This window comes from Podarcis bocagei, assembly GCF_964188305.1.
Source record: "Podarcis bocagei genome assembly, chromosome: 9".
In the NCBI taxonomy this organism is placed as follows: Eukaryota; Metazoa; Chordata; class Lepidosauria; order Squamata; family Lacertidae; genus Podarcis; species Podarcis bocagei.
In genome coordinates this window covers 44,053,213-44,077,619 of record NC_138134.1, presented here as the reverse complement: position 1 = coordinate 44,077,619, position 24,407 = coordinate 44,053,213, and the positions used below count along the sequence as shown (strand labels likewise).

Sequence of the window (24,407 nt, the reverse complement as noted above, 5' to 3'; positions counted from 1 at the left end):
CTTGTGGGCAGGGGCTGTCTTGCTTTCATTTATTATATGTAAGCCACACTGGGAGCCTTTTTAGCTAAGGAGCAGGGAACAACAGACCGACCAACCAAGTGACTTCGCAACTACAGCCATACTGACCATTTGATGCAAGAACTGAGAAACTGAATAGGATGCAAGGATGAAAATGTGCATGCACTGTTTCTTTCTTATCTTAATGACTTGCAGACTTAATGATTCTTTTGAACTATCAGCCCCCCAACCCGCAACGAACACAATTTTTTAAAAAAAGACTCCCATTGCAACAGTGATTCCACTAGAGAAGTGCTCTGAAGGCTAGGGACATTACAATTTCATGCAATAAGGTTAATCACAACTGGGAACTTCAATGAGGATGCAACTTTTAGCTTGTAGGTAATCTTCTCAAGTAACAGCTCTCCAAAGAGACAATGCTCAACACGTTGTAATTAGGTACGAACTGCATTGGATGCTAGCCAAATTCCAAAAGTGAAGATTTCTTCATTAACAGCCTGATCTGCCACAGCAGAAACAACAACTGTTTCCTTTCACACTGAGAACGAAAGCAAGGCTTGGACTACAAATCTGCTAGACTTTAGGAAAAGCTATCAAGACTTGAGCCTTTAAATATTACATCATACTTCTTTCCCAAGTGACATTTTAACAGAAACAACTGCTTTCTCTCCCCCTGAGATAGGAATACTTCATGTCATGCAATTTTATTTTATTTCTTTAACCAGAGCCCTGGCATCCCCCAGCAGAGTAAATTACAAAATGGCAGCTAGGAGGCAGGAATAGAACAAGCAAGAAAATGGCAACCCAAGGGCAGACAGACACAGCCATAATTACCAGCTGCATCCCATGAACCATAGTCACTAAATTTAATGGGCATTACTCACAAATCAGTGTGTATAAGATTGGAGCAGGCATTTTCAGGAGGCCAGACTTTTCTCCCAGTCCTATACATGTTTACTACTACCAACTAATGCATTTACCTTTTCAGATTTAAACAAGGTAGTTAGTAGTTTATTACACATTTGTGTGATTTAGTTACTCAACCTGTTTTCTTTTCATTTATTACTGAAATAGTAGGAGGCATTTGCCCTCAGCTGCCACCAAGACTCTGGAGAATGAGAAAATCTTCCAGTCACCCCCCCCCCCCAGCAATGGATTAAAAAGATCAGCTCTCTCAGTTTTTAACCTGTTTGTAGGTTTGTCAGGAATACTTGATTAATACAGCTTGTATTGAGTTTTTTCCTCTATACTCTAGAGGTAAAATTGTTCCCCAGCTGTCTCATTTAACTTTTGAAGAAAGAAAACATCCGCAGCAGATCCATCCACTCCTCTCAGTGCTGGTTCCCCACCCCAAAGAGTGAAAGCTTTGAAGAGACTAAATACAGCTTTCTTTCACAAAACTCCTGAAGCACAAAACTATTCCTTGTAAGCGAAATCTGAATCTGCAAAAAGCACTGTAAATTCTCACAAGTTCCATGCCATCATGCAATATGATCCCTATCAAAAGACAACTAGAAATCATACGAAATGTATAGTAAATTTTCCTTTCCGTCCCAAGAAAAAGGCCCATTTTACAGATGAGACTATCCCAGAGGTCATCAGTGAGTCAATGGGAGAGAAAGAATTCATGGCGTATTCAAAACAGAAAAAAAAATAAAAGAAGTGAGCTAAGACAAAGACTCTGTGTTCACATATGCAGGATAATTAATCCCCTTTTATAGCTTGGCCATCTGGAGGCTGAGAGAGAACAACAAAACCCAATGCATCTCTTTCACTACTTAAAATGTCATTTAATAAGAAATATCAGTGGAAAACCTATTTGTGGACTGTACCACTTTTTAAAATGCTCTTCCATAAATAATAATTATCAATAATCAGAAGACAAATCCTTGCACATAGAAGCTAGTTTGTAGTGGGAGGAGGCTAGAACCATTATCTCCAGCATTTAGGGCAGGGTGGTCCAATACATGGCACCCAAGAGCCACATCTAGCCCCCAAGGCCCTTTTTAGCAGCCCCTGGCAATATTTGAAACCTGCCCCACCACCTCAGCTCTTGCTCTGCCTTCCCAAAGCCAGGTAAGCTATGCTTATTCTATCTGCCCTGTTTAAATACAAAACTGAAGGGGTCTATTATTTTGTTCAACAGAACACAGCACACAGGTGAGTGGATCTAGTTAAACTCAAAGTTCTGTGTTCCAGATGATCCCCCCCCCGCCCAGTTTGTATTAGGTAGTAAACTAGCCAGAGTGATACAGCTAAGGGAAAGGAGATTCATCTCTCATCTGCACATACATTCAGCTATAAAAAGGAGCACAATTTCCAACCCCACCTTTGTTTTCTATTTATTTTATGCTATATTTAGATCTCCAATCAGCCAAAGTCCTCTGGCCAGTTTTTATAGTTAGTAAAATGTACAGGTAAATACAATAATCCTGTATTGCTGTGCACTGCTGCTCTGTGCTGCTGTTTTGTTGTTGCTTTTTTGTTTCATTTTGTGATTTTTATTTTAATGTGGGGTTGTTGTTGTTGTTTTTGGTGAATGGTAGACTTTAAGTACAAATGAACAACAAATAAAATTGCCCAAATACAAACACCATAAAATCTCAAACTAAAGCAAAAACATTACTAGAGTGACATTAAAAACATACTGGCATAAAATGGAATACAAAAGCCAACCTAAAAGAAAAAGAAAAAGAAAAAGAGAATGAAGTTGTGGGATGCAATTCTGCGTAAACGTTTAAGGAAGTAAGTCCCACTTAACAAGGTAGGCCTCATTCCTAAGCAAATATGAACAGAAATGACTCCACACACATTTAGGGAGTAGATTGCTTTTTGGTATAGGCAGGTAACTCCAACATAAGCACACAAAACACAGACACGACACAACACACAGAGCACTACTCTGATTAAACCACACAGTTATATACACCTATTCTGATTCCCTTTTACATGTACACATACAAATGAGACAAGACTCTTCCTTTTTCTGTTTCCTTTCTCACACAGACCCACATCCCACCACTAACCAGTTTTATTGCTTTACTGATAAATTCAACTTTAGCTAGAGCAGTGCCTTTCCCTGATATCAGTAAAACACGGGTGACACAAAATTTTAATAGTAAACAAGCAAAGGAACAGATCACTGCTGAGCTGTGCTCACCATTGTGAGAGCTGAGGTGATGATGATGATGATGCTTCCCCAGCTGTTGTCATTGGCTGTGGACTGCCTGTGATGTCACAAAGCACATGGCATCTGAGTGGATACATAAAGGTGAACCAAGGGGAAAACCAAGGCAAAAGTAGTTTTACTTCCCAAAGAAAACACAGTGGGAAATAGCTGTGGTGTTCAGTACTGGGCAGTCTCCTTCCATGCCAAGGCAAGCCAGCAGATGGAACAAACTAATCATCCAGCAGCATGCTGTGGATCAATAAGTGTGCATGCACACGAAAGCTCATACCAAGAACTAACTTAGTTGGTCTTTAAGGTGCTACTGGAAGGAATTTTTTTATTTTGAATAAGAAGGCAAGTTTTTGTGGCTTGAAACCAGATGATATCCATAGCTAGAAGCTGTCTGCTGTCTGGTGATGGACCTAGCAGAAGCTGACAGATGTTGGTGGGTGGAAGCTGGTAAAGTTCGTATTTGGATGTTGGTGGATGCTGCAAGTCTGAAGCAGGCTGATATTTGTGGGTATAAACTGGCTGAAATTCACCTTTGGAAGCCCAACAGAAACTATGTGGCTATTTGTGGATAGAAGCTGGGGTGTATATGTGAATGAATGGAGAATGGCCGATTAATGAATGTGTCTGTGCAAATGTCAAGCTTTGAATGTGTTTGAAACAAATGGTGTGTGTCTGCGTAAATTCAGAGGTGGCATAGTTCACCCTCTGGATGTGGCATGCCTGGGAATTACGCATTCAAGAGGTCACTCTCCAGGTGAAGGGTACATGCGTGAACCAGTCAACATTCATGGGTGGAAGCCAGTGGAAGTTGGGGGCTGAAGTCAGGAATGAAATTGGCAGAAGCTAGTGCAGATGCCTGGGTGATACTGCTGGATGGTAGCCATTCCTCTCATTGTGTTTGTGCCTTTCATGGTTGTCAGAAGCTGGCAAGCTTTTTCCATAGACCACTCGTGAAAGTAATGAAGAGAGCAGTAGGCCTTAAGAAACCCAGCTTCTATTTCTAAATAAATGGCTTTCTAAATACATCTAGATGGGACGTGGGTGGCGCTGTGGGTTAAACCACAGAGCCTAGGGCTTGCTGATCAGAAGGTCAGCGGTTCAAAACCCCGCGACAGGGTGAGCTCCCGTTGCTCGGTCCCTGCTCCTGCCAACCTAGTAGTTCAAAAGCACGTCAAAGTGCAAGTAGATAAACAGGTACCGCTCAGGCAGGAAGGTAAACGGCGTTTCCGTGTGCTGCTCTGGTTCGCCAGAAGTGGCTTAGTCATGCTGGCCACATGACCCGGAAGCTGTACACCGGCTCCCTCGGCCAATAAAGCAAGATGAGTACCGCAACCCCAGAGTCGTCCACGGCTGAACCTAACAGTCAGGGATCCCTTTACCTTTAAATACATCTAAGTAGTGTTTGATACACAGACCCCCACCGCAAGACAGATAATAGAAAGCTGTGCAAATAGTTCCCCAGCTGTTGCCATTGGGTACAGACTCCCTGTGATGTCACAAATGGACGAAGTGGCTGAGGGGAAAGAGGCAGCTACTAGTGGAAAGGAAGGAGGGCAGCAGGACCAGCAGAAGGAAGAGGTGGGGGCTGGGGGTTGGGCATGCAGGGCTAGCTGGAGATGCAGAAGGGAACTCTGGGTTGACTCCCTCCTGTCTAACTGAGGTGCCAACATTTTGCTCTCTCAAGGCTCCTCTGTGTGTCTTGCGATGCCCACATAGGGGTAAAAGGAAATAAAATCATGACTGATTTTGTCACGAAGAATCCTCCAGCGCTAGTCACCTTATAAGGTTCCCTGGGGGTCGAAAAGCCTTTTTAGCCGAACTCTGCTGTGTTTGGCAAGGTGTTTCCCTCAGGGTCAACTGCTTCAAACTTTTAGAAGAGAGAGACTCGGTGCAATGTAGAGGCTCAGCACGCGAACTATGATGAGCCTCAGAGAACCTGAAAGTCCTGACTGATAGGTTTTCAAACACGAAAGCATAGAACAAAAAAATATGCATACCCAGCGTTCTGAGATGGTCCTCTGAGTGCTTTGCATCATGTGGTCTGCAAGTGAGCCCCATGCACCTAATGCACTCATTTAGCATTCTGAGAATATCAGCTTCCATTGTAAAAAGTAATTTTCTAGCTTTTGTGGTTGCAATTTGATCTCGGTACATAATGGGGGTGGGGAGGGAATCTGATGTAATTCACTATATTGGATAAGCTGCCCACCCTGTCTTATAGGAACATGCTTAGTGAACATGTCCACTGATATAGGGCTTCGTGGAAAGGCAAAGCAATGTTGCGGTGAACTTGGCTATCTGCCCAGGAATGTAAAACCCCAGTGCATAAGATTTTTTAAAGTGCCTCAATCAGCCATAGGGGAGAGGAAGCCTGGGGGCTAAGTACCCCATACATTTAAAGCACAGTTCCCCTCACCTAAATAATCCTAGGAACTGTAGTTTACCTGACATACAATTCTCAGCACCCTTAAACTACAGTTCCCATGATTCTTTGCTGGGGGTGTGTGCTTTAAATGTATGATGTGTACTCAACAAAAGTGAGTAATCATATCACTGGCTGAGCACATTTACTGTATTTTTCGCTCCATAGGAGGGGGGGAACAGGAAAAAAATTTTTTTTCTTGTTCTCCCCCTCTAAAACAAGGTGCGTTCAAGGTACATTCACCAGAGCTTGTGGGGCTGGCGGTGGGGGGAAGCGCTGCTTTCCCCCACCGCCAGCCTCAAAGATCCCTGAAGCCTTTGGAGCGCAGCGCCCCGCTGCCCTACAGAGGTTTGCGTGCAGCCGTCCCCAAGCTAGAGCAGCGAGATGGAGCCCTCCGTCTCACTGTTCTGGCTTGGGGACAGCCTTGCTAGCTTCTGCAGGACAGCGGGGTGAAGGCACCGTCCCCAAGCTAGAGCAGCAAGACGGAGCGCTCCGCAGTGCTCCGTCTTCCTGTTCTGGCTTTGGGCTTAGCGGCGCAGCCTGCATTCGCTCTATAGGGCGCACACACATTTCCCCTTAATTTTTGGAGGGGGAAATGTGCGTCCTATAGAACGAAAAATACGGTGCTCATCAGGAAGCATTAGCTCAGCAAACTCTCTTATACAGTGGTGCCTCGCAAGACGAAAAGAATCCGTTCTGTGATTCTCTTCGTCTAGCGGGTTTTTTCGTCTTGCGAAGCAAGCCCATTGAAGGATTAGCGGATTAGCGCTATTAACGGCTTTTAGAGGCTTATCTGCTGATCGGATCAGCTGATAAGCGGCTTAGCGCTATTATCGGCTTATCTGCTGATCGGATCAGCTGATAAGCGGCTTAGCGCTATTAGCGCTTTTAGCGGCTTATCTGCTGATCGGATCAGCTGATAAGCGGCTTAGCGGCTTAGAAAAAGGGGGGGAAGGAAAAAAAAACCAGCAGGAACTCGCAAGACATTGTCGTCTTGCAAAGCAAGCCCATAGGAGATTTGTTTTGCGAAGCACCTCCAAAACGGAAAACTCTTTCGTCTAGCGAGTTTTCCGTCTTGCGAGGCATTCGTCTTGCGGGGCACCACTGTACTTGAATGATCCTCTATCAAAGAAGCAAAACATGCCAAGAAGCAGCTATGGGTGTTTCAAGATTTCAGGTTCCCAAGTGAGAATCGACAACCTGGAAGGAGACTGGGAAGTATCTCATATTGCATATGAAAATCATAAACAATTATGTTGGTCCATAAGGGTAGATGTATAATTTATTGCAGGAATGGCATACGAAAGATGAACAAGTGAAATCTGTAATGATTGAATGGGCCAGGGATGTGGGGCACAATATCATGATTGTGGATTTGGAGAAATTGTGGAAAAAAGGAATAAAATTTACAGCTTGTAATGTATTAAGAGAAAATTTGATGAAAATCATGTACAGATGGTATTTAACACCAGTGAAGTTAGCAAAAATGTATCATACTCATGATAATAAATGCTGGAAATGTAAAGAAAAAGAAGGAACCTTTTACCACATGTGGTGGACGTGCCCCAAGGTAAAAGACTTCTGGGAAAGGATTTATAATGAACTGAAAATAAAGTATTTATAATGAACTGAAATGAAGTGTTGAAAAACACATTTATTAAAAAACCAGAAGCCTTTTTACTTGGTATAGTGGGCGATGAAATCCCCAAAAAGGATGTTACTTTTTCTGTATGCCACAACAGCTGCGAGAATATTGCTAGCGAATAATTGGAAGAAACAAGATTTACCAACTATCAAAGAATGGCAGATGAAGATGACAGACTATATTGAACTTGCCGAACTCACTGGAAGACTCCGAGACCAGAGAGAAGAGCTGGTGGAAGAAGATTGGAATAAGTTTAAGGAATATTTGAAAAAATATGTTAATATTTAAGAATATCTTTGGAAGTGGATATAGGCTGTGGGGTTAGAAGTAGAAGATAGTGTATTTTAAAACAGTATTATTTGTAAGTGATAAAATGTGAAGTTTTTTATGGTTAAAGTACGGTAAGTGTGATAAAAAAAAGATGGTTAGAAATTATGATATATGTAAACTGCTAAAGATGAAGTAAAATGAAAATCAGATAGGTGGGACTTGGGGAAGCCCATCTAACTATTTTAGAAAAATAAGGATAAGACAAGAATCCGTTTGTATTGTTTGTTTTTCTGTTTGTGTTCTTTATTTGTGTTATAAAATGAATAAAAAAAATGGGGGGGGGGAGAATTCAAAAGCCACACTAGGGCAGCTTGAACAAGTTTGCAAATACTCCAGGATGCATGCAAACAAACAAAAACAAACAAAAGACCCTGCAGGCTTTAGAATTTTAACGTTGTGTCCTGTTTTTCCCTCTAACCCACCACTTTCCTTTGCTGCAATTAAGATATGATCTCTGACCAAGAACTCTAGAAAAATTGTGGAGTTAGTGTGAATCTTCTCCCCAACTCCCATGTTGTCCGTCAGTGCACTTGAACAAGTAGTAATCAGCAGGGAAATAAGGGCCTGACTCAAGACTATTCATCATGCTGGCACTTCGCGCATGCCAGTCTCTTACAACTGCAGGATAATCACTGGAAAGGAGCACAGCCAGGAAATGGCAGTACAGAGCTAAGCCCAAGAACAGCTGCAAATGATTGCCCAAAAAGTTGCCAAGTGTTCTTCACCAATTGATTCCTTCTGTTTGGACGAGATAACCCTTTGGGTCCCTTCCAACTCTATACAGTATTTCTATAGATTTCTATCTACTGGGAGGAAAAGACAGATGTCCTTAATAACACTGGAAGTTATAAATGCAGGAGGGAAGAAAGAATTATTCAGCAGCATCATGGACTGGTTATTTTAGATGTGGTTGGGAAAAAGTGAAAATAACAACACAAGAAAGAGCTCTGCTGGATCAGAACAAAGGCCTGTTAAGTCCAGCATCCTGTATCCCCAGTGTTCAACCAGAGGTCTGAGGGATGCTCACAAGCAGGACATAAGCATAACAGCATCATCCCCATTTGAATCCCCTAGCAACTGGTATTCAGAGACACACTGCCCCAAATACAGCAGTATGGAATCTTCTAGTTAATTATGTTCGCTTACACGCTCTTAAGTACTCCCCAGGCTTTTATTCATGCTCATGCGTGCAAGCAGGAAAGACAACACCTAGGTAACCAGTGAAGTTGCTCCCAATAATGGATTGGGGGTTGACAAGGAGAAGAAGAGTCCGAAGGAGTTTCACTTATTCAGAAGGGAAATTCTGAAAGTAAAGATGTTGCTGCCATTTCTTAATATTGATTCGTTAGTCTCTTTTTACTAAGTGACTTAACCAGAGAAAAATAACACAAATAAAAACAATTAAAACCAGAAAATGTAAAACAATCAATACAAAAATGCATTAAATGCTCATCCAAGCTGGTACTGCTTGCATGTTGCAATGTAGCTGAAGTCCACACCTCTGACATTTGACACATTTAAACAGGATGACTAAGAGGAGACTTAACAACAGGAAAGATTTACATCTGTATACTGAAAACAGCAGTTTCTCATGCCTTAAGAGTTGCCCCAACAGCACAGCGACCTCCAGGTAGAAAACCAGTCCCAACCTACAGGTAGAAAACCAGTCAGTTCTGAACCTAACAAGTCCCATATTACAGGAATATCTTGCTGAAATCAAAGCGAGGCGATTAGGCAATTCTGTCCAGCACCAAAGGTTATTTTTGGAGCACTTTCAAAACCCTGTGGCTCCATTCAATCTGCATATTTTATATGCATATAATTATATTTGCATGACTCCTTTCTGGTGCCAGGTCATGCCTGCTGCTGCTAAACATGTCTTCACTTGCCTATCAACATATTTTGATGGTTTTATTTTTCGTTTCAGCAATTTGTTTGTTTTTTAATAAAATGTTTATTACGATTTTACATAAAAGAAAAACAGTGTGATAAAAAATACAAAAAAAGACATTCAAAGAGTAGAAAAAGAAGAAAAAAAGGAAAAAATATCTTAAAAAAGAAATAATCCATTTTTCAATATCTTTAGGTTCATTTGCTTATTTCCTTGACCACCTCACACCTCCCCTTTTTCTATTCCCGTTTACAAAGTCCTTTCAGCAAATCCTTACCCTCTTTCATTTATCTTTACTCTATATTCTTAACCTATTATAACTATAAATTCTCATCCAAATAACTATATTTACATATTCTTATAAGCCTCAATACCAAAACCACTTATTTTCAGTCAAACATCACTTTAACATTCATTAATTTTACAGTATTTCTGCAAATAGTCTTTAAATTTCTTCCAATCTTCTTCCACCATTTCTTCTCCCTGGTCTCGGATTCTGCCAGTCATTTCTGCCTTCGTTTCAGCAATTTGTTCCTGACAGATTGGCAAGTTTGCCAAGTATTCCATCAAGGGAAAATGACAAAGGACCATGGGATATACATGAACTCTTCTTCTTGAAGAACTCGGACTCTATGCTTTGGAAATCCCCAAATTATTAATGAAATTAGCACATGGTCTCAGCACCAACTCAGAGTACAGGTTACTTAGCTCAAAATGTACATTGCCACGGATGGGATACATGGCTAGGCATAAGCAAAGACTTGACACATCCCTCCTGCTCTCCTTGTAAAGCAGTGGGATTTAGAAATTTTCTGAGCCCATCAGATATGCCATTATTTCATTTTCAAACTTTTCACCAACTTTTTTTTAGCCCAGGGAGATTGAAATCTATTCTACACCAAGGAATCTTATGCATCAAGAAAACTAAAAAGAAATAGACAAACAAATCACAACAGCTGTTTCCTTTTGGCTGTATTATGGTTGCTAATTTCCCCTTCATTTCACAAGACAAGCCATATGGTCAATAGGCTTACTCATTTAAATAGTAATAATAATAACAGGAAGAGTCATCCACATGACTTAGTGTCAATTTACAATTGCTGATGGCACGAGGAAAAAATGGGTATAACAAGGAAATTCCTGGGGCAAGTACTCTTTGGTGAGAAAACACTAATAGATTTAAAATCACAAAATATGCAGCAAAGTTAAACGTAGAAATATAGGCTGTTAGATTTTTTTTAAAAAATATCCCCTTATGAGTTCCAAAACCTCCCTCTTCCTTTAGCATAAAAGGCCACATATTTGTTCTTAAAAAAGGATAAGTAATAACTACTTTGTAAAATGGATAACTCTCCTGAGATCTCCCACTGCTAAAAAAAGATAATTTATTACCAAAATGCAGCCCCACAAATCCAAGGATAAAATGTTGGTGTTGCATGGATGTGAAAGACAACACTATCTGATGTTTGAAAGCAAATCCTGCACTATGTCTTATTTAACATTTTCTGCACAATATTTTTAGCACAAGCATCCTTATAATACCATTATGCCTAGACAACTGAGGCCAAGAAAGAGTAACTTGTTCAAAGCCACCTGGGCACATAACTGGGTTGCCCCAGCCACTCTGAGTGGCTTCCAACAGAATATACCAAAACACATCAGAACATTACACACATTTAAATCCTCCCATAGTAAATGTTACTATGAAGGCCACAGTAACATTTCTATATATGTGAATCCTGCAAAGATGCTGATGAAAAGTTCCTTTGTTAATCTATCCTTACTTCTTTGCAGCAAGGATCAAAAGCAGTAAACCCTGCCTCTACAAAGATACTGCTGTACTGAACAACAACAAATTAAAAGTCAATTAAAAACAAGGAGATTGCAAAGTGCAATGAATTCAAAACATTTTCACAATGCCATGATTAATTGACTTTTAGCCATTCATTTAACCTAGAACATAAGCAAATAATTCAAGCCAAGTACTTATAGCACTAAAATTGGACATGCCATTACTATAGCTTCTGTTCATGATTGTGTTACTCTTGAAACATTAAAGTTTTTAATCTTCGTCAGTTTGGTTCCTAATAACCCTATAAAGTAGATACCACAGTGCCTATTTTCTCTAATTTAGTTGGTTTGGAGTTCCAAACACGCCCTTAGAAATACTAAATATAGTACCAATTTGCCTTTAGATTTAATGAGTTTCCCTTTACTTTTGCTACACAAATTTTTAAAGATTCAAGAAAAGGTAACTTCAATAACTTACAAGAAAAGTTTTGTAAAATTTCACAAATGATAGAGATTGAGTTTCAGGTGTTTACAAAATCATATGAAGAAAATAATTTGTGGTAAGATATATGAAATTATGTTACCATGAAGGATGCACTGCTGCTTTATTTTAAACTACACAAAACAGTAATTAGGCTATTGGGTGAAAAGGCAAGAATGTACTCAGAAAATGGTCTCCCCCATTTCAGTAGATTTATGAACCCAGTAGCTTCAGTGACCTTGGGATGAAAGTACTTCACAACATTTTCTGATTTGAGGATAAGGGCAGGATGCATTTAAAGGAGCAGACCGGTTTTTGCACATTGCCAATTTAAGAGTTTGTGGGTATATACTTTTTGCCTAATATGGGCACAAGAAGGTTCAAAATAACTGAAAGAGTGCAAAAACATTAATGAAACTATGGAAGTTTTGTGAATTTTTCTTTCTTTCTTAGAGTCCACTTATGGATGAAAATATTTATGGAGCCCCGAATTCTGGTTCATCTTTTGCAGATTTTAATTTCCCTGATGTTGTTGCTTACTCAAAACTATGTCCCATTGAGTTTAATGGGATTTACTCCATGGAAATGAGATATAGGTGTGCAGACTACATCCACAATTCTATATGAACTAACGTGGGAGTAAGTCTCATGAACTCTTCTCTACTTCAGAGAAAACAGTATTAATTTATTATTTCATCCCATTTGTTAATTGCTTCCAATGAAACATCTTGAAGTGATTTAACAAGGAATACATATATGAAACTACTTTATGCACACAAATCAATTAAAATATTTTTATTGCTACATCTTTTTAAAGACATGTATATGACTGAACTGCATTGATGTAATATCCCCAGGGCCAGTTTCTTACCAATCCTTATTAGCTGCTATAACAAAGAGGTAGGCACCTTAAAGACTTAAAGTTTAGCATCAGCACAGAGAATTTGTAGTTTTAATGAATTATGAAATGCTTTGTCAATCCCTTAAGAGTTTACTGAGAAAATGTCTCAACTCAGCAAGAAATATTTAGGTGCACTGAAGGGGAAAATAATCATTTCATTAAAGAATTTAACAGCATAATCCTATGCATGCCTTCTCAGAAGTAAGCCCCTTTGAGTTCAGTGAAGCTTTTCCAGAGTTAACAGCACAGAGGATTGTAGCCCAAGGCTGTATTCTGAGAGTATGCCCCAAAGAACTCTGTGAGCCTTAGAAGTAGATATGCACACGATTAAGCTGTAAGCTCCTTGTATACCAAATATTTCATACTACTGTATATGTGAAAATGACATTGTTTTAAAAAATAGTGCTGGTGATCTGTTAATGCCAACCTATCACACTAAACTAGTGTCAGTTAGATAAATTGTTTCTATATAATGGTGAGAGAAGACAATTCCCACCACAGTTTCTGTGAGCATTTTATTCCCCTGGTAGTCAGTGGATAGCCATCTGCCAGGCACCTAAACAAATGTGTTAGAAAGATGTTTGGCACCATTTCATGAACTTAAAACTACTGTTACATGCCCAGGCTGCAGTAAACAGCTCCACAGTCCACACTGCTGTGATCCAACTGCTACCATAAAAACTGTATTTATAAAAATACTAATTCTGTAGAAATGTAACTTGTAAACACAGAGAGAGCATCTCTTGTTTCCCTGAGAGGTCCAAATGGAGGACGCCACTAAAAACACATTTATGTAGGTATTCTGCAGACTGCACCTGAAAGCAGTTATAGAACCATAAACAATAGCAGAGAGTAAGGCCTGGGAACTAGGAGTGCATGTCAAGTTCTAATGCTAATCTGCAAGGACTCTCATAGTTGCTTCTCTGAAAGCCAATTGCTGCCGTACATGAGCTGAAGTGTGCATCACAAGAAGGAAATGCACAATAGAGTGGAGCACACTTACAGCATCCATGCACATCATGGGCGGACACTCATAAATTTGAAAAACCAATTCCATGCTAATGGAGCACACAGCGATTAATTTAAACTTCCAAGTGTTATGACGGGTTTCAGCACTGAATGACTTAAAAGCAAATTGTGCTGTGCAGCAGAGGCAGCCAACAGGATCTCCTCCAAATGTTGTTGGACTCCAGTTCCCACTGGGCACAACCAGCATGGTCCATGATCAGGGATAATGTCAGAAACATCTGAAGGTTTCTCATTCCTTACCTAGCTTGAATGGAAGTCACTCTTATTAGTTACAGATTTTTCTCTATTTTGTTACCCAGTACAGGAACTAGAAATGTCAGAGACTGGACCTGGGACCTTTTACATGCAAAGCATGTATTCTGTGATTCCTCCTCCCAATCTAATAAACTGTTTTCATATTTTAATAGGAAATTACATGTAGCTGAACGTGCTCTAGCCAAACCCTTTACATTTGCAAAATCTGTTTAATCTGAAATACTGCTGACTTCCAAGGCCAAATAATCTCTTCCTGGCAAACTGAGTCTTCCTTTAGATCTATTTTTGTTTGCACTTCTTCTTGCAAATTGCCATGATTTGCATAGATAGCCAATGCACAAAAGGCCACACAGACTATATGCCTGCTCTAAAAGGGCTGTCTTTGAGCCTTCAGGCAAACACCTTCAACAATAAATGTATTCTGTTACCATTTTTTGTTGCATGTAGGCAAGGTCACATTTTTCTAAGCCTTTATTTCATGTAGTAACAGCCACTGATGGAATGAATTCTTGGCATGCATAAAATATATTGCTTTCAACAAAATCATAAAATTAGTATACAGATCCAGCATGATTTGGTGGCTGAAGTGCTTTGACTTAGGAAGCTTACATCTGAACCATTTATCATCTGTGAATTTTCTAGGTGGCCAAGAAAGGAGTGATTGAGGTGTTACAGTTTTTCCAAGTTATATATGGGATAAACTCAAGCAGCTACTTGAAAAAAGACATGCTTACAGTGACTCAGATTTGCCAGACCCTACTTTACAGTAGCCCAATGTTACAATGAGGCAAGGGATGTTTTTGAAAAAGTGTGCCATTTCACCGATGTCACTCGACTTTATACAATTAAATATCAATACAGATTAGGAAGCAGAAGAAAACAAGCTGAAAACAAGCAGAAGTTGAGAATGTATTTTTGACTCATTCCTGTGATTTCCATTTAGGTAACTGTCCTTGGGAAGTACAGCACAACTGACATGCACAATAGTGGCTAATGGAAGAGCCTTGCTGCAAAAGCTTTCTAGGACACTTGAATCAAAATATCCTAAAAATAACCTTAGACTAGGAGAGAGAGAAATGCACAACCATTTTTGGGAACGATGGAATTGTCAACACTCTAGTGCTACAGGATTAAAATTCCTTAAGGATCTTCCCCACCCTCTTCCTGGTTTTATATTCCTTTAGTGCCAATTAAGACATTACGTTTTGCAGTTGCCATCAGAGCCTTGCAGCCAGTATTGTAATTCAACCCAAATTACAACCAAGGATAGTCATATAAAACACAGTGACAATGCACATGTAAAACAAAATTTTAAAAAGCTGAATCCTGGTTGTCTTACCTGATCTTCACTATTTCCAGATGATCTATGCTAGCAACAAAAAACATACATGGCTAATAGACACCACAATTACAACCACTACACTTAAAACATTCAATCTGTCATATTAAATTGTAAGGAGTTCTCTAGAATGGCAAGTCCAGTTCAATTCAATTTCAGTGTTGGACTGGTTGGCTGGCTCTAACCAAGCTAGGTGTAGGTGAGGAACTGATTCATTAAAATAGTGAAGTGCAAAAGGAGATGAGGAAATGAGACTCATCATGTTATACATTTACTGGTGTAGGCCACAGAAACTGACATGCCCTAAATCAGTGCTTCCCAAACTTTCTGTCCCACAGACCACTGAGTCGTGGCAGATCACTTAATGAGTTCATGCCTGTTGCAGCAATTCTAATATGCGATAGGTGCTGGTTTAAATTGTATTTTTATTGCTTCTTTTGTATTTCATATATTCCACCTGAATGAAGCTTGTGGTCTACAGACTAGAGTTTGTGACACTCTGCCATAAACCATTCTAGATCTTTTGAGCCAGATGGCTCAGAATTTATTTTTTTCTTGATGCAAGACAGAAGCAATGTGCTCCTGTGAATAAATTATTTCACTTCGGATTCCTGCTTTCCTGATAAGTCCCAAACTCAATGTGAGACCTCGCTGTATTTCACTCCCAGTATAGCATATCTAAAATAACTACTGAGTGGCCTTCACAGAATTTCTTTGAAGGTAAGTTACAAAAGCACTCTATTAATCTACCTCCGCTCTATGCATGGCTGATTAGAAGTACCGGTAAGTCCCACAGAGTCCAATGGGACTTACTTGCAAGAAATTGTGCAAGAACTGCAGCCTAAAACTTCTCCGTGTGTGCTATTAGTAATCTTCCTTCGTGCAATTTTCAAAGGACTCTGGGATGCCACTCTAAGTCTTTTGCACAAGGATGTAGGAAACAGTAATCAGTAGAGACTCTGCCAACCCCAGCAGTACTGACATGCAGGTGAATATAGTCATCCATACACAATAATAAAAGCCTAAGCAAGCCAATATAGATATATGAAGAAAGAAAAACTGGCATCCTGAATTTACCAAACACACAAACGGTATACCTTCAAGTGAAATGCACACACCTGTTGCAAATGCAGACCCCGCATCAAAGACACCAAGCGTGGACATGGCATGTAAATAAACGCATGTAAAGGACTAGCAGGAGCAGCATCCCCCACCCCAAAGGCAAAAGAAGAAGATCCAAACTGAGCAGTTTTGTCCCTTATTTCTCCCCCTCCCGCCTCGGAGCCCTCTTCGCTCCCTTACCAGCTAGCCCTCCGCTGCCTCCATCTCCTCCGTGCCCCTTTCTTCTCTGCAGGATGAAGTAAGGGTTGGCCCTCTCCGTGATCCACAGGGCGTTTGCCAGCAGCACCTCCTCCGGGTTCACCCACATGCTCCCGGCCAAAGACAAAGGCAGCCTGGACGGGGTTCGCTTCAGACGTCTTATTTCGCTTTTAAATCATGCGGAGCCCCGGTTGGCTTCAAGCGCCCTGCCCAACCCAGCCCAGGTAGGAGCCCGTAACGCCCCGGCCAGAGGAAGGTACATCGGGGTTAGAAAGGGCAAGGAAAAGCAGCACCATCCCCACCGGCCCCGGATCAGCGCCTTCTCCAAGCCGAGAACAGTGGCAGCAGCTAGGCGAGAAGACTCGCTCGGTGGCGGACGCGGGGATGAGCCGAGCGGGTGACCTCAGAGAGCATCAGCTGCGACGGCTGGGCCCGCCCAGCAGCCTCGCCACCTCCCAGCCTCCTCACTGCATTCAAGCTCCGGGAAGGAGCCGCTTGCGGAACGGCGCCCCCACTTGGAAAAACGCGAGTTTAGCAGCTGCTCTCCTTCCGGCACAAGAGCTCCGGAGGTCCGCTCCGCTGCATAGACGAAAAATGCAAAAAATAAAAATAAATGCAAAAAACCCAAGCCAAAAACCACCCTCGCAATGTCTGATGCTAACGAGTAAAGGCCAAGCCTATCTATCATTAGGGAGCGATTGCAGGGAGCGAGATCCACCGTTCGGCATCTGTGATATGACTACGGGGAAATCACAACAGGTAACCCTGGCGAGAACGCGCCCGCGCGCGTACACACACACACCTCCGGATTGGTACTGCCGAGAGCCGCCCAGCGCACCACGGATCTTTGAAGATCACCTCCCTAGCTACCCCACCCCCGCTAGGTTTAAAGCACGCGCACAGCCTAACAAGATCTCAGCGAGCGCGCACATGGGTCTAAAAAGCGTGCCAGGGACCAACACCGATCTATCTGAGATCACTGCAAAATCGTCCGCATCACGGTCTAACAAGCTTATGCCAGCTAAGGAGATGGGCATCCGCAGGGCGATCAGCTGCCAGTAACTGCCACCGCTCGGAGCAGGATGCACAGAGCGAATAAATCTAACCACCCTGCCACCGCTCGGTTGCTACAGATGGCTTGCTCGTACTGTCCATTTCTGCTCAATGAAAAGGGGAACGGGGGCCTGGAAGGCCACCAGCTCCCGTTCTGCCCAACGCTTTCTATGCGCAAGCGCGCGACCTTACGACTAGCGCGCCGCCAGGTTCCGAAAAAGGCGTGGCCAGCGCCAGCAGCACAACCTGCGCAACGTTGTTTGGTTTCCTCCTTCCTGCATTTCCAGGAGCCAGTCCCGCATCCCGTCTGCCCTTGCTCCTGTCCTGTGCGGGTCTCGGCAGAGGCTCCACCGTTCCTGCCCCAGCCCGGTTAGAACCGGCGCAGGAATCCCCTGCAGAGCTCTGGCAGCGAGCTGATCTTCAGGGAGGGTGTGAGAGAAGAGCCATTTCTATCTCACCTGATCTCCCAAGTCAGAATTCTTAAGCAAAAAATACTTCAAAGAGGCGAGGCTCCAACAAATGTTGCCGAACTAAATAGGACATGGGAGTAGCCAGGATTTATTGGGGGGGGGGCTGGCTTCGGGCTGCAGAACCCCAGTTAAGGATTTTTTTTTATTTTCTTGTGAAATAGGATCAGCAAATTCCAATCCATTCAGTTCGAATTTAATTGAAAGAGTTGATTTCTTTCCCAATTAAGGGATTACATTAGCATAGCTAGAAAGATAAAATTATCAGCCATGATTACTACTGTTGTGTTAGCCATCATTTTATCTCCCAGAAATGGCGCAAACCTACACACACAATTACCTCCTATTCCTTCATGTAATTTTATGGACTTTTTGCCTCACTACACATTTTCTTCCTCTATATCTGTCAATTTAGAACACCACATATATTTGACAAAATAGTCTCAGGTCCTCAAAAGCTTATTCCATAATGGATGTCATAAGATTTGCTTTTCAAGAACCAATGCCCCTTTTACTAGACTATGGCAATCTAATTATGGCAGGGGTGGCTAGCCTTCAGTTTAGGGCTAGAGCAGAGTTTTTCAACCTTTTTTGGGCAAAGGCACACTTGTTTCATGAAAAAAAATCACGAGGCACACCACCATTAGAAAATGTTACAAAATTTAACACTGTGCCTATATTGACTATATAGAAAGTAATTCTCTTGAATAGGAATCAAATAAACACAAAGAAGCATGGTTTAACATTCAAGCATGGTTTAATATTTTTTTCTTTAATGGCAAACAAAAACATTGCGGACCGTTCTCTGCTCAGCGGGGATCGATCTGCTGATCCCCGCTGAGCTGGCGGATGACAGCTCCGTCTCTGCACTGTGTGCGGAGAGGGAGATGTCAGAGCCCCGCTCTCTATAGGGAATCAGATGAGAGCGGAACGCCTGTCCGCTCTCATCCGATCCCATCCGATCTGATCCCCACCCAGGACGGATGGAAAATAGGGTGGACACAGTCTTTTGAATTTTTGAATTTTTCAATTTTTCCCACGGCACACCAGGCAACATCTCGCGGCACACTAGTGTGCCGCGGAACAGTGCTTGAAAAACACTGGGCTAGAGTGACAGCCCACAAGACAATTTTGACCAGAAAATATGTCCTCCCCCATTTCGACATCATCAACAACAACAAAATATGCAAATGACCTGCCCATGGTTATCAGATTGGTGTTTGATGAGTGGAAAGGAGGCAGCCCAGCTCATCTACACAGATCAGCTGAAGGGTCGGAGTTTGCCAACTGTTTGAACTAGTCCTTAGCAGCAGTTTGATCTGCAGCAATTAGCAGGTGGTAATGTTATACTAGAGGGACGCGGGTGGCGCTGTGGTCTAAACCACTGAGCCTAGGGCTTGCCGATCGGAAGGTTGGCGTTCGAATCCCCACGACGATGTGAGCTCCCCTTGCTCGGTCCCTGCTCCTGCCAACCTAGCAGTTCGAAAGCACGTCAAAGTGCAAGTAGATAAATAGGTACTGCTCCGGTGGGAAGGTAAACGGCGTTTCCGTGCGCTGCTGGTTCGCCAGAAGTGGCTCAGTCATGCTGGCCACATGACCCGGAAGCTGTACGCCAGCTCCTTTGGCCAATAAAGTGAGATGAGCACCGCAACCCCAGAGTCGGCCACGACTGGACCTAATGGTCAGGGGTCCCTTTACCTTTACCTAATGTTATACTTCACTGCTTCCCTTGCCAATTCCTGCCTATCAACCTGTTACAACTGTGGTAGCCGTGTGGGAAAGCTAAAGAAACAGCTCAACACAGCCATACAGTTACCCTAGGACTCCAGCAGCAACAAAAGTGTCCACTCCACTTGTCATCCACAACTCTCCTTATCTTTCCAGGTCCATCATCAGGAACATAACAGCTCATCCTGGAAGATGCAGGTCTGTTATTTCTACCTGGAAGTTTCCCCACAATGGATGAGTGAAGGGTGTGGTCTGAGGGGAAGTGTGGGTTGGGCCACCTGGCTTGGAGAGAGTCTGGAGTGCTAGACAGGGAGGCCTGCAATAAGCCCCCAGGGCAGAGGTTATCCATACTGGCTATACTTAGTAATGTATCTGGAAATAGGCCCCACTGAGGGTTTGTTGTGCAATACTCCCAATCAACTATAATTGCACAACCTGAATTCACCAGCATGTGACTGATTCCCACCTAAAAATAGGGCAAGTCTGGAAGTGCCTGTAGTGTGCCTAGTAATGGCGGAACTTGGTTGTGTGAGTGTTTAAGGATAATCAGCTTCTTTATGGCTCTGATTTGCTCCTGTGCCTAATCTGCAGGTAGTAGGAGGGAATTATGTGTTTCTTCTCTGCCAGGAAAAAGTTTCTCCTGCTGGTTTCTTCTTACCAAGCTGCTGTGAAAAGATTAAGAGCAGGCCACATTTTTCTGGTCCATTGGCAACCCAGAACACAAGCCCCTTCTGGGATATTTGTATAATGATTCTGTTGTTAGCAACTGCACTTTCCCTCGCTTCCTACCCTCTGCCAACCTCCCATGGTGTTATGAGCTATGATTTTCCTTCAGTAGGAGAGTAGGGGAGGGGGGAAAGGCCAGTCATGTTTAAGCTGCTTTGGTAGCCCAAAGGATTGTCTTGCAATATAGGAAGTCCCCTGAGTGGGCCTTTGGTTCAACAATATGCTGAGCCTTTGAGATAAGGAAAATATCACTTCTAATTGGCAGGGTATGTCTTGATACCTGCAAATGTATATGCTATGCTTGGTTGTTGTTTTTAATCCCTGTTGCTTGGATTCCTCTGTGGAAGCCTTATGATTTTCCTTCCCCCCTCTACTATACTGAATTCTCTTTTCTTTTTTTCCTGTATTTTACCATTTTCTATAATTAGATCATCCTTGTTTGGGTTTTCTTAAAAATATTTCTGATAAAAAACAGTGTAAATCTTACTAGAGGCCACATTCACACATTTAAAGCACTTTGATACCATTTTAAATAGTCATGGCTTCTCCCAAAGAGTTCCTGGAGCTGTTTTGTTAAGGGCCCTGAGAGTTATTAGGAGAGGCCTGACAGCTGCAATCCCAGCATGGTATAATAGTCAATCCTTTTGCACAGGGAACCCTGGGAGCTGAAGCTTTGGGAGGAGAATGGGGATAGTCTAAGAACTCTCACCACCCTTAGTAAATTACAGTTCCCAGAATTTTCTCCTTTTGGGGATAAAAGTGCTATCACAGTACTTTAAATGTGTGGTATGAATGTGACCAAAGCAATTGGGAGCAATGCTACCCATTATTCCATTCCTGCAGCTGTGTCCTTGATTTTCCTTCTTTAAGAAAAATTACAGTGCGACACACAGCACAGCACCACAACAGACACATCCCACCTACTCCAGAAGTTGAAGCTGCAACTACACAGGCAGATAGACGGGACCTCTAGTAATAACCCTAAGGCCGTTTAAAAAGCTGTTGACATCTGTTTTCCCAGCAGGAAGAAGCTGACAAACATTGGGATTAATAGTGTTTGCTGATGTCTCTCTGCTAGGTATAAGAAAACCACAACTAGCACAAGACCCTTCTTGAGAGAGAAGTACTTTGATACTCAGCTAAGGCTGCTTCCCTTAAAAGTTCAACCCTGGAATGAAGAAGGCTATGAAGCAGTTCCAAAGTAGTTAACTTATAAAAAGATACAAAACCAAGGGAGTTTTCACATCCTCAAAGAAATGAGGAACGATGTTGGAGGCAGCAAACCAACAGTTTTTGCTTCTTCATCAAGTTGACTGTTGACCAGAATGGAAAGGCAAATAACATAGCAAAACCAGACTGTTAACTTTGTAGACATAGTTATCAGTGGTATTTACAACATGAGGATTTCTGTTTGTGGAGAAATATCACATCTAAGGAAATATCAAACTGCATATCTGTGAGTTATCAAGTAGTGAGTATATTAGCATGGTCTCTCTGAACTCTAGTTGTTGATCAGGTCTGTTTCCAAATTTATCCTTTTAAAACATACTACTGATTGCATCAAACTCTCTTGACTACATCTGCAAAATCTTTTGGACTTGTTTTCTTTGGATCTGCAGTGGCTAATCTCTCAGATAGTGCAAAGACACATGTTTAAACCAGAAACTGACCTGCCATTTGAATGTTAACAATGCACAACTGCATCTGTGTTTTCAAGTCAACATATCTACCCTCGTGGTATTTGGTGCTACCTGCAGAAGCCAATCTATAAGTGAGACATAGAGCATGAGTCTGTACATGGGCGTAGCCAAGATTTTTCTTAGAGAGGGCAAGCCTTTTGTTAGGGGGGAAAGAACCTCAGTTTGCTATATATTTTTATTGATTTTTATTGATGGGAGGGCAGCTGTCCCTCCCTGCCAGGGCTGTCCTACCTATAGATGCTAGGGGTGCACTGGGGTCGCAGGGGCATCAGGCCGGGAGTCTGGGGCCCGAGAGTCCGGGGAAGAGCCCGCCCATTGGTCAAAGCGCTGTGGTGAGCTCTTCTGCTATGGGCGGCTCTGTGCTGTGAGTTGGAAGGTGACCAAGCCAGCGAGACGCTGAGGTGGCCAGCTGGCTCCACCCTCCTGCGCGCCTGGGACTGGGCAACCGGGGGGGGGGCAGATCTTTGCACCCAGGCGCCACATATGCTTAAGACAGCCCTGGTCCCTGCCCCCGCTGGCTATGCCCATGAGGCTTTATGTGTTTAGTTTGAAAGTAAATCCTATAGCATTCAATAGAATTTACCGACAAGTAGTTATGTGAGGGACTCCAGCCTGGCCATATGCAAAAGTTCCACCCAGTTCATTGGGGTTTGCTGCAATATTCTGTGCATAGAATAGAAGCCTTAGGCATTCTCTCTTCCCTACTTAATACATTTTAGTTCATTGTGGCATTATCCCATAACTATATTCCTCTGTGACGAAAGAAGATTGTACTCCTGAAGCATCACAAAAAGGGGAAAAAAATATAATGATTTTGATCTAGCCCTCAAAGTTTTTCAAGATGCAGATAAAGAACTGATGGTTAAACCTGCAGCTGTTTGGTATTCATATTCAAAATGGGGCCCACAATCAATGGCAAATGCAGTCAAGTAATTGGACTTACATTGGGCATCCGTGAGGTACTTGGAGTTTGCATTGCCTGTGCACTTTTCTTTGTGGCTCAGTCCTGCAACTTTCCTCTGCATCAGGGACAGTAAATAATAGACAGGGGATGGGCTTGAGGAGCTTTTGCAAACTACAGCCTGGATTCAGGTTCTGCATCAGCACAGCATTCCTGTGGTATTGAGTGAAAATGGGAATAAAATGCATTGAAATCTTTCAAGTTCAGTTTCAGAAGGATGGATGCAATGAGTATTTTCCTCCTCCAAAACCTTGACTCTAAATGTAAATAATTGTATGCACTTACACTTGTACCTCTAGTTACGAACACTTCGGGTTACGAACTTCACTAACCTGGAAGTAGCTGCTCCTGGTTGCGAACTTTGCCCCAGGATGTGAACGGAAATCGCGTGCCAGGAGACCCCATTAGCGAAAGTGCACCTCAGGATAAGAACGGTTTCAGCTTAAGAACTGACCTCCGGAACGAATTAAGCTTGTAACCAGAGGTACCACTGTAATTACCGTATTTTTTGCTCTATAAGACTCACTTTTTCCTTCCTAAAAAGTAGGGGGAAATGTGTGTGCGTCTTATGGAGCGAATGCAGGCTGCGCAGCTATCCCAGAAGCCAGAACAGCAAGAGGGATCGCTGCTTTCACTGCGCAGCGATCCCTCTTGCTGTTCTGGCTTCTGAGATTCAGAATATTTTTTTCCTTGTTTTCCTCCTCCAAAAACTAGGTGCGTCTTGTGGTCTGGCGCGTCTTATAGAGCGAAAAATACGGTAGTTTCTTACATTTATATGCCAACTTTCTTCTGTCATGGGACCATCCTATCCAGGCACTGACTGGACCCAGAACTGCTTGGCTTCAGCAAGGTGGTGCCTTTAGGCCACACCCTGGGATGTCTGTTCTGTTGGCTAAAAAAACTCTGCTTCTCCCAGCCCACTGAGTCTGGGGGAAAAGCTAGCCTGAGCTGCAACTCAGTGTGATGATGGATGGCATCAGGACCTGGTATATTGGGACCTTTGCCAGGGCCTATGTGTCCTGGCAGGGCCTACTGGGATTTTGCCTTGGCATTCTGCCCCACTGCCTGCAAGCAGCTGTTGAGGCAGCAGCCACCAGCCTCCTCCTCTGGCTAACAAAGGAGCTTACCTGGCGGCAGCACTGTCAGGAGCAGACACTTGGCTCCAATCA

General features: G+C 42.6%; 1 protein-coding gene across 2 annotated transcripts in view; it reads right to left on the bottom strand.

Moving 5' to 3' along the window:
- The window catches only part of TBC1D9 (TBC1 domain family member 9), a 54,823-nt gene extending 37,831 nt beyond the window's left edge, over nt 1-16,992 (bottom strand). Inside the window, exon 1 of one of the 2 annotated variants that reach the window (XM_081208320.1) lies at nt 16,586-16,992. In XM_081208320.1, the coding sequence (XP_081064446.1) occupies nt 16,586-16,712 (127 nt within the window). In that variant the 5' untranslated portion in view covers nt 16,713-16,992. The remainder of the gene's footprint in view (nt 1-16,585) is intronic. The other variant, XM_081208321.1, reaches the window with a different exon arrangement.
- Nucleotides 16,993-24,407: the final 7,415 nt, after the last annotated feature.